The sequence below is a fragment of the Montipora foliosa genome, chromosome 14, assembly GCF_036669935.1.
Source record: "Montipora foliosa isolate CH-2021 chromosome 14, ASM3666993v2, whole genome shotgun sequence".
NCBI lineage: Eukaryota > Metazoa > Cnidaria > Anthozoa > Scleractinia > Acroporidae > Montipora > Montipora foliosa.
This window is the reverse complement of record NC_090882.1, coordinates 10,015,914-10,026,972: the sequence shown is the minus strand read 5'-3', so window position 1 is coordinate 10,026,972 and position 11,059 is coordinate 10,015,914. Positions and strand designations below refer to the sequence as shown.

The 11,059-nt window shown below is 40.4% G+C and overlaps 1 protein-coding gene across 1 annotated transcript; it reads right to left on the bottom strand.

The window, feature by feature from the left end:
• Positions 1 to 990: 990 nt before the first annotated feature.
• LOC137984857 (lysosomal phospholipase A and acyltransferase-like) lies at positions 991 to 9,098 on the bottom strand. The gene is made up of 5 exons (XM_068832170.1): positions 8,948 to 9,098; positions 6,448 to 6,604; positions 5,046 to 5,257; positions 4,379 to 4,561; positions 991 to 1,619 (listed from the first exon to the last, which is right to left on the bottom strand). Exons 1-5 carry the CDS (start codon positions 9,069 to 9,071, stop codon positions 1,051 to 1,053), a joined length of 1,245 nt encoding a protein of 414 aa, XP_068688271.1. The 5' UTR covers positions 9,072 to 9,098; the 3' UTR covers positions 991 to 1,050.
• Between the last annotated feature and the right edge of the window lie 1,961 nt (positions 9,099 to 11,059).

Here is an 11,059-nt window from a genome sequence, read left to right as displayed (position 1 = left end):
TTTTTAGTCGTCCTCAGTCTTCAGAGTTTCTACAGCCAGCTCGGGTTGAAATGCTAGAAAGAGTCAGTAATTCCCAGGCAAAACCTCTATCAATAACAAAATTTCCCAGCCAGCTCATCGAAACACCTGTATTTCTGCCAGCCAGCAGGATTCCTCTGGGGAACAGATAATGTGAGGAACAGATTCGTTGGGTGCCCCTGTATGTACATGTTTTGGAGCAGAAATACGCCGTTGTTTACTGGCTTGAAATGTCACAGTATAACCACTGGATACTTTATCAATCTGCCAGGAATAAAGTAAACTGTATGATGCGTAAAGCGAAATCTGACTACTTTCGCCTGAAAATCGATGCGTCCAAGGCTACTGACCCTAAGGCGGGCTGGAAATTAATAAATTCACTTACAGGCAAAGGTAATAAATCTTCGCCTTTCAATGATATTCTTGTTAACGATAAAATTGTTTCTGACGATAAAGATATTTCCGAGTCATTTAATGATTTCTTTGCCGTAAACAGGACCAACTTTGACCGATGAATCAACGGGCCGATTTACACGGTACGACTTTGTCGCATGCGACAACGGCTTACGACAGGCCCACGAGATGATTTACGATCGTTGTGCACGTCAGAAAAAATGTTTTAAACGCTGCAACAATCGTAAGTCATGTCGTAGGCCTGTCGTGAGCTTGTCGCATGCGACAAAATCGTATCGTGTAAATCGGCCCGTAAATCATGTCGTGGGCCTGTTAAGCCGTAAGCCGTTGTCGCATGCGACAAAGTCGTACCGTGTAAATCGACCCTAACACAAACAAAAATGGCGGACAGCGATGCGTAGGGGCGAGTAACTGGAAAAACTACACAAAAATTAACTACAGTACCCTGACACAGCCCCCTTTTAGTCCCAAAATCACAAGAGTATTCCTAGTTAATTAGAATAAAACTTAAAAAGGTATTTCAAATTGTTTATGTTTCTAAGACTCTTTCTAACTTTGAAACTGCTCTATTTTACCAGCAGGTAACTTTATTTCAACAAAATTTTGGTTAACAAGTGTTTAAATTAACAATTTTTTTATATAGTTGTGCACGTCTTCGTTGCTGAGTACGCCATTGTGATTCACAGAGGGATATGTTTGCTGTGTAACTGGCTGCAGCTGCCGCTGATTCCATTTACCGCAGGCCTGTAAGCTCCGTATATTGACTGTACCGTCACCGTTGCCGTAGGATACCTTCGGCTGAGTATCTGGGAACTCGCCCTTTCCAAATGTAAAACTCTCGGCCGTATCAACTCCAGTACCATACAAGCAATAGACGGTTACGTTCGGAGCATGCGCAGTCAGTGGATACAAAGGGCGCCCCACCAATTGTCGTAGTTTTATTCCAAGAGGGAATCCGATGTCTTCGAAGAACTGGTCAAAGTCGTTTATGGTGTAATTGCGTCCTGGAGTTTTGGCCAAGATTTCATCCCGTGACCACAGTTCAGGGCTGGGAAGCAAGAAGATATTACTTGTGTCCGTGCGCTGCTCACCTCTAACAGTCAGCGGATTCAATATGAAATGCGGGACTCCGAGGGTATTCCCAGAGGAGAACAGACTGACTTGCTCTGCTGTCCCGCCCCATACTCCTGGTGGACAAATCATTTTGAGAATTTAACTTAGTGGTAACTAGATTTTATCACCCAAGAGTAAGATTTACCCAAACTGGCCTAGTCCCCATCACCAGCGCGTCAGATAAGTGTTTACGTTTAAACCAAGTTTTTGGGGAAAATAAACAACAGATCAAATCGGCTAAGCCGACGTGGTACATGTACCCAATTCAAACTGTTTGGGAATGGCCCATTTCCGAGTTGCTATTTGTCTCGGTTTCGAAAATAGTCTTGGTGCTTAACTATTGAAAGGAAAATGAGTTTGACTTGCATAAGAATACGCAACTCATTTCAACTGGAATGGCTGTGCACTTGGACTCGCTTTGAAACTGAGGCCTGCAGCAACCCGGAAATGGGCTAATGAGCTATTGTTCCAGTTATTTCATTATCATTTAAATGTGAATGCTACATTATAGAACTTTTTCACATGACGTCACGGCAGCCATGTTGGTTTTCCAATCAAATCCTCTGGGAATTGAACTCTATTTTTATCTTTTAGTCACGTGAGTGAAAGCGCTCTATAAAACAAAAGTCTTAACCCCGGGAGATTTGAATTGGGTACACCATTGAGTTAGCCGATTGGTCTATTGTTTATTTTCCCGCAAAAATTGGTTTCAAAATAGATACTTTTGTGACGCTGATGGGGACAAACTGGATACCAGATTCTTGCACGTGGGTAATGGACTCGTGGTGAGATCATCACTGCAATAGATGGTTTTCACTCACGTGACTTGACAGCCATTTTGGTGTACCAGACAATTAAAAATAGTTTTTCTATAAAATAGAGTTCAATTCCCAACGTCACGTGAAAACCATCTATTAGTTGACCGAAGAAAGCCTGAAAATTTCAGGGCTTGAACGAATCCTTACGTTGTTCAGCTACCTGCGTTGATCTTTTCAATTTTCATTCATTCTATTCTGCGGTTTAAATAGGTTAAACTTCCTAGCATATTTTATAAATATCGAAAGATTGACTAAATAGCGAAGACGCAATGGAACGTTAGCAATTTTCACAACGAAGGAAGTGTTAAAATTCAAATGCTGTTGCACTTTGCGATCTTAAGGCCCAGTAATACGAGCAACATTTTTCGTGCAACAATGTTGGATTGCAAGTTGAGATGGTTTGTTGCGCGTATGACCACCTTCTTGCGCAACAAATTTTCGTGTTGCAAAAAGGAAAAGCCACGCCTACTATTTGCAACATAAAAATTTGTTGCGCAAGAAGGCGGTAATACGCACAACAAACCAGCTCAACTTGCAACACAACATTGTTGCGCGACAAGTTGCACGAAAAATGTTGCCCGTATTACTGAGCCCTTACAACTAAATCATTCAGCGCAGCGCGGATGTTTCCCATAAGTTTTTCTTTGGAAATTATTGCAATTAATAATTAAGTCTTAAGACCAAGAAACAAGAGCGAGTTACCACGGGATGTTAGATTATTTTGGAGGAGTGTGGAGTGCTCGTCTAGTGTACATGTGTTTTCTTAGTGTCAGTTCGAAAAAATAAAGAATATTTTCAAAGCAAACGTGAACCAACTGCAACTTCCTCACCGGCATTTTCTTGTGCTTTTTCCGCCAGATACATGTATTTCCGGGAGGCATACTGCCCAGTAGGCTTGGATAAATTCTGCTCGTAAAATGGCTTATTCTGCCTGCCGGCCTCCTAAAAATAACTTATTCTGCTCGAAATTCTGCTCGGACACCCTTATTTTGCTCGAATTCTGCTCGGTATCGGAAAGGGATGCTGGGCCTAACCCTTTCAAACTAATTCGATATTCGTTATGCGTAGCAAAATTATAATTCATATTACTTTAGGTCAAATAATCAAATCACACACAAAGTATTTTCCATTTGTTTTTTTGTTTAGTTTTACATTTTTCTTACAACCGTTATGCATATCATTATTGCCGCTGATTTTCCCTTATTCTGCTAAAATTCTGCTCGAAAATGCTTTATTCTGCCGGCAGGATGCTCAGCTCAAAAATCGCTTATTCTTCTCGAAATTCTACTGGCAGAATTTACCTAAGCCTACTGCTCAGTGGTTAGGGCGCTTGCCTTGAGATTTGGAAATCCCGTGTTCAAGACCGGTTCCGACCACTCGTTGAATTTGATCCTGGTAGTCGCTAGTTTAACTTATCGCCTTATAGCCAACTTGTTTGCCTCCGTCCAATAGCCCTTATCGGAATTATCAGCGGTTTTGCCACTTGAACGAGGCTAAGGGGTCATTTTGTATCGAATTGACCCTTAAGCCTCTTTTGCATGTAGTTCTAAACAAAAGAAAATGAGCCCTGCAGGCTCAACTCCAATAAGGACCATTGGCATTCTCTTACAGTTGTTATTGTTCTGTTCTGTCGTTTCACTGATTGTTTCATTGGCTGTGAAAAGCCCTATCAGGAGTAGTCAATGAGATTTGTTATACCTCCCAACTCAAATACGTTTTCTGATTGGAGGAGAACGTGTCACGTATCATGGGCCGAAAAGCCATTTGTAAACCTGCCAACTGCTTGTTCAGGAAAGCCGATCTTTTAACATGTTTTCAAGGTAACAAAAAGCAAACTGACTGTGAAAATTGACTTCTCAAATCCTCTCCGTTCTTCTCCGTTCTTGAGATACAGAGGGAATTATGACACTTGAAAATGGCCCGTAAAGTTTCGGGACTTTAGAGAAACGGGTCCCTTTCATAAGTGAGGTCTGTTGACTTGTTGTCAATTTTATTTTGCAACTGACATTACTGACCTGACAGGGTAATCCACTGGAAAATGTACTTGTCTTTCCAGCTGTTAGGCTGTTTATTCAGGAAAACCAGAGTGTAAGGACATCCTAAACTGTGACTGAGCAGCGTGATCGTCTTGTTGTTGTTTGCTGAGTAAGTTTCCTCGATAAGGTCCTTCAGCTTTGTGAAATACTCTGATTGTGACTCTGTGGAAGTTTTTAAATTGATAATTAATTTCCTGCTTTCAAAGATAGCTTTTTTCCCATAGTGCTTTGCTAACCGTGGTTGTTTTCCCTCGACGCTTTGCTAACCGTACCTGAACTGCGTGCCGAAAGAAGACCTTTCGAAAGCATGCAACGACTCTGGGAAAACGCACTTTAACTCTAAAGCTTATAAGGCAGACCACAAGCAGCCAAACTGCGGAATACCCGAACACTTATTTGCACACGAATTGCGTGTATTTCGTCAAAGAATGCCGCTTCAAGAACACAATAGTGGCCAGGTATTCTGCAGTTATTTCCAAGCCCGCAATCAAATCAAACGTAAGCGAATAATTTCCCGGGTCCCAAGTTACTAAATCCGTCCCTCCTAACCCTCATTTAGTCGCTTGTTTTTGCTCACAAGGCTTGAAATCTCGGGAAAACGCTTGCTCACAAACGTATTATGCGGGACAAAAGGTTTATAGCTTACCAGGCCCGTATCTGAAGTCATATGGTGCTGCTCTGACAGTCACACCTCGCTCGTATCCCCAAGACACCATAATATCTGTCATGGGAGCAAAATAGGCCACCAGATTATCTGTATCCAGATGGTCAATTGTGTCCGTGTTGCCAAATCCGGGAACTCTTGTTTCAACGCCTGGCGCGTTCTCGATGGTATTTGTTTCCTCGTTATACACAAGTCTGATTTTTGTTGAAAGAAAACCAATGTCTTAGTTGTAGTCTTCCGCAAGAAAAAATAACCAGACAGAGAAGGAGATAAGTGGATATGGCCGGGCCCGTGAATTTTACCCACGTTGTTTTTAGAAACGACAGTCAGAAATACATGACGTCATCAAAAACCCACCAGGCCTAGGTTGATACATGAGTCCGTGACCCAAGAGTAAGATTTACCCAAATTGGCCTAGTCCTCAACGCCTTTAGAAAAGTGTCTATTTTTAAACCGTATTTCTATTCTGTCTATTTTTAAACACATCTGTTCACAGATTTCTTTTAACTTGGTAAAACTTTAGTGAGATCGAAGTTTCTTCACCTTAGTGAGATCGTTTGCCACTGTATATACACAAAACTGAGTGTCTCACCTTATTTTAGAGTATCCATTCGCCCTTGTCACACGGCGGCCATATTGTCCCGGGAGACCAAAAAAGTTTGTTTTACCACGCCAAGCCTCGCCCCCATGATTTCCACTGCGAGGCTTAGCGTGGTAAAACAAAGCCCTTTTGGTCAGTTTACCGTCTCCCGGGACAATATGGCCGCCATGTGACAAGGGCGAATTCTAGGAACAACTAATTCAAATTATTTTGTTGACGCGTACAAGTTTTAGTTTTTATGCAAGAGTTTTTTTTATTTTTTAACGAGTTTGTCATTTTTCCGGTTTATTTCTTCGGATTAAATTTGAACAAGAGAAAATGATGGGACAGAGAGGGAGGCTCCCGGTCCAGCCCTCGGGATATGTCATGTCCACGAAAGTTATTTTTAGACGAGCGTAAGTCTTCCGAGACGTCCGCATGCAGGCCAACCTCGGTCCGATGTTTGAAAGAAAATAAATATTCATCAGCCTTCCACGTACGCCGTCATTTTCTCTTTTCACTAAGAACCTGAGAGCGAGGCAAGACTGTATGCGGACGTCTCTGAAGACAGAATTCCGCTAGAACAAAGACTTCCGCTCGTCTAAAAATAACTTTCGTGGACATGACATATCCCGGCCAACGCCCTGAGCCTCCCTCTCTGTCCCCTCATTTTCTCTTGATTTGAAGTTTTGAGCTAACAATTCATGGAGAATTTTTCTTAACAGAAATATTTCAAATCTTCCAATGGTGAGTTCTTGTTATCAATTCGTTTACTATAGCTATATGTACCAAACCAATTTATACCTCATGTTGTCAACCCAGCAGTTTACGGCGAGAGGCAACAAAGAGGTTTTCTTGAGCCATAAAGTAAAGTAATCCGATGTCTTTTTGGTGCAATACCAGTGTGGTACTTCCGGTTTGTTGATCTTTGCCTGCAGTTGACTTCCGCCTGTACCGGGCACTGATAAAACCAATAAAGTTTTAATGAATTTAGGTCATAATTACACTTTAGAAAAAAAAGTACAATATCCTTCAAGTCTGCGTGATAGGCGTTTGACACGCAAATTCAGAGAGCGTGCGCGAGACGCGCGCGCTGTTCGTGGTAATTATCATTCGCTCGATTCCATCCCCCTGTATGCAATCGAACGCCTGCTACACTGGTTGAAGGGAGGCACGGTTGATTAGGTCGACCGCATCCTTAAAACAAGACACCCCGCTATAATTAGTTTCATGCCCTTCCTGCTAAGTAAGCAGAAAGCGAGCGAAATTTATTTGCATCGCGGGAGGCCACTACTCGTGCCGAAAACACGTCAGGCTCCGCTTAAAGGTAAAGTCTGCTACGACCCTAGTGCCCATCAGGCCGGCGCTTATCTCCGGTTACTGTAGCATGAAGCGACTAGGAGTATTTCTACTCCTCCCTGGATGCGATGCTAGTCCATCGCTCCGCTTTTTTTTTTTTTTTATTTATTTATTTTTTTATTCCACATTTTTAATCAACTACTTACATACTTAATACTTACACTTACAGTTACTTACTTACAATAACTCAAAAGAAAACGGTTGCGCAATTACTGTCTTTTTTATACGTTACAAATTGCAAGTATCGTAAGTATCGATATTAAATTATTTTAACACATTTACATTTACATACATACATAAAAATAAAAATAAAATAAAATAAAAGAAAAAAAAAAGAAAGAGAGAAATAAAAAACGCTAACTAACAACATCAAAATTGGGGGAAAAAGAAATTAAGGAGAAAAATTTTCTGGCCATTTATTATATGAGTTTAATAGATCATTATTTTTTGAGGCAATATACTTTTCTGTTTGATAGTTCATTTTAATTTTTTGTTTAAAGCCCTCAATGTATGGGTGTATGCACTTTCTTCTGCAATCCCAGATATATAACTTACCATTAATATTAAATAATTCAGTAAGGGGCAAGGTGAAGTTATAACGCCTAATATAATATCTTGATTGCTAAGAACTCTAGATTTTTTTGTTAACGTAAAATAGTATTTTTCAAAATGTGTCCAAAATATATTCGAGAAAGAGCAATAAAAAAAGAGGTGGTCTAATGTTTCTGATTCATTGTCACAGAAGGTACATTTGTCATGCTCACTATAACCAATTTTAAATAATTTCTTGTTTGTATACAGAATCGAATTTAAAATTTTATATTGAAAGGCTTTCACGTAAGGTTCATAAACAATTTTGTGGGGAAGGGCGAAAGCAAGTTTCAACTCCTCCTCAGTCAAATTGAAGCTTTGTGTTAGTTTCTTAGCATTGTTTGGTCCGCTTAGTCTCCAAAAAACTGCTAACTTGAGAGCAGGCCTCAGTCATGGAGCTTGACTTACCGGTCACGGTCTCAACCTTGTTCCCAGGGTCTCTCTCACGCTCTGCCTCCTTTGTAGGTGAGGAGACAAAGAGAGGGGAGATCGTTGCGTGACACTGCTACAAGTCTCGTGATTGAAGCATGACGTGACAGTTCCTGACTATTGCGTAACGTTCAGTAAGCTGAGATTCCCGAACCTTTGTACTCTCGAATATTTTCTTTTCTTATGTGTAAGTTCCATTGTTGGTCAAGAAAAAGGCCCGCGCAGAGGCCTGTTTTTGGTTTTGTACGTTATCCAGTTATAGCTTCTCTGTATTCTCGACCTTGGAGTTTTAAGTGACCAGTTTGGCCATTTGCAAAAAAATTAAAAAAAAAAAACAAAAAAACAAAACAAAACAAAATGGTTGATTTGTACCGCACGTAAGTAGGGATACATGAAATAAGAGAATCAAGAGGTCACCTGATGAGCTCCTGAAGAGAAACGAATGTTTTTTTTCCCTTCCGGAACATAAAGCTGTCCCAACAGACGAGCGACAGCAAAATCTACAGGTTAATTGTCTGAGACGTGATTAGATTACGTAACCTTTCTACAAATAAGCAAAAAATAAAATGCAAATAAAGCAAAAACGGCTTTTTAGGTTTCTCGTAATAACGATTTTGGCTAAGTAAAGAGCCTCTTGAGTTCTTTTAGTGTTTTGTCTTTGCCGCGACAAATACAAGTATTTTATACCGTTTCTCTGGTGTTCAGGTCCTGTATGGTTGCAAAATCCTCCCGGCAAATCAGCAGTAGATCAGTTTGCGAGAGAGCAGTGATTTCAGTATTGAGTCCTTTTATGACTTTCTTATTGTTTCTAATTTAAGACGACCCTTATTATGAAACTAAATAATTTGGTGTCGTTATTTTTGATGCGCAATAAGGAAGAGTACTTAACAATAGAGCCTCAGTAAAAACAAGAATTTTACGTTACCAATTATTACTGGCGTCTTGATTTCATTTACCGGCGGAGTTGGTTTCTGTGACAGCCAAAATCCATCAGCCGAAAAGACAACACAGACAAGAGTCATTAGATGTAGCTCACTTCTTATCAGCATTTTGGAGGGACGAAAGTGATAGCCTTTGTCTCGTGGTCAGTTTATAAAATAACACGTTCAATGACGTATTTAACGAAAAAAGTTATCCAGTCATAGACCAGAGCCATTCCACTTCAGTTGTTAAGAACCGCGAGAGAAATCCTTAGCTCTCGGGTTGCACAAGTTCTGTATGAACACTTGACCTCTGGGCCCGGTTGTTCAAAAGCCGATTAACACTAATCCCAGATTAAAAATTAACCGAGGAGTTAATTTCTCTACTCCTAAATGCTGTTCAACGCTGATATTCGGCAACACTTTACATTAGAAGAAGTCAGTCTTGAAAAACAAAAATAAGCAAAACAAACTTTCACAAAAACGTTAAAAACATGAAACAAAAGTTTACGCTAATCCTGGATTAAGCTAATCGGCTTTCGAACAACCGGGCCCTGGAGTGTTTTGTCTTGCAATATTTCGGCAGGACTGTTCACGATTCAAGCAGAGTATTGCTTGTCATTCAAGTCACTTGCATAGAGGGCGGTGTCTGGTATTTATTTCTGAAATCTTATTTGTCAATCCTTTCACCGGTTGCAGATGGTTTCATTCTGAATGTGTTTTTATTTTTAAAAAAGAAAAAATGAGTGTTAAGATCATTTCTGTGACACCATCACCCGGCAGCTGTTATATATGAATCAGTTAGCTAAGTAGTCTGAGTAGTAAAGAAAAGAAAGCCCGCAGTGGAAATATGTTTTTCATGTATAGTCTCCTTGTATCTACATCTCTACAGCTCACTATTTAACTCCGGCCATTTTCACTATTTAACTCCGGGCATTTTCAGTTTCCAAGAACACCTTTCACGCCGAAGATTAACCAAAGTTTTAGAACATACTAATGTACTAGTCAAATCGAAGCTTCAACATCTTCCCTCTCCCCCCTCGGGCATACTCCGGGCATTTGACGCCTTTTCCTGCCCGGGGGGAGGGAATTTGATCATCTTAGTCTTTCCGGGGGCGAAGCATTTGATCACCGCTCCTAGGGGGTGGGGAATTCGAATTCATTTGATCACCTGAAATAGACCTATGACGAGGCATTTGAACAGCTTTTTGGCCCGGGGAGGGGGGATTTCAACAAAAGTTTTCCAAAAATTCAAATGCCCGGGGGGTTGCCCGAGGGGGATGTTGAAGCTTCGATTTGACTGGTACATAACAACATACCCAAGCTGAGAGTGAGTTAAGATTGTCTTTAAATTATTTTGCTCATTTGTTTTTTTGTTTTTGTGAGTAGTATAAATAACGGTAAAAGAAATGTAAACTGCGGTAGTCTACACAAGAAAATTTACTCGAATACTTAGTGAAGTCTTTTAACATTAACAATGTGGTGTTTTTATTGCATGCTACTCCGAAGAACAACTTCGTTTAGTTATAGTCGAATTTAGTATGCCACACTGAAAACTGAAAACTGAAAACTGAAAACTTTGTTTATACTCGAGGGCCTGGAGCTTATTAGGCTCCTAGCTTAAGTAGTTTAAGAAAATGCTAAGAATGCTTTCAGGCTCAAATAGCAAAAACAACAACAACAACAACAACAACAACAAAGAAGAAGAACATGAAAGTTCAGGCTCAGCCCTAAAATAAGTCGTTCGTGTGGCTCATTGGGGCCTACAGTACTCAGCAACTCACGGGGGTGGCTTCCGTCGTTCTTGTTTACAGCACGTTTCATTTGCTATCGAAAGCAAGCTCTATTGAAGAAATTACGTGACATCGGCTATTCATAAAGAAGGTGGGTGCACATGTGTTCAAGGTTAGAAGCTGTAATTCTCGTGATCTTTTGAATTCATAATAGAGAATACTCAATCCACTTTGTTCTTAAAATGTGTTACCAGGAGCCCATGACTAGGAGCCTCACTATGCATTATATCCTTGAGTCAACCTTTGCGCTTATCTTTCTATTTTTAAAACTAATCCTTCAGCAGGAAACTCACATTTACAACAATTTACATCAATTTGCACAAT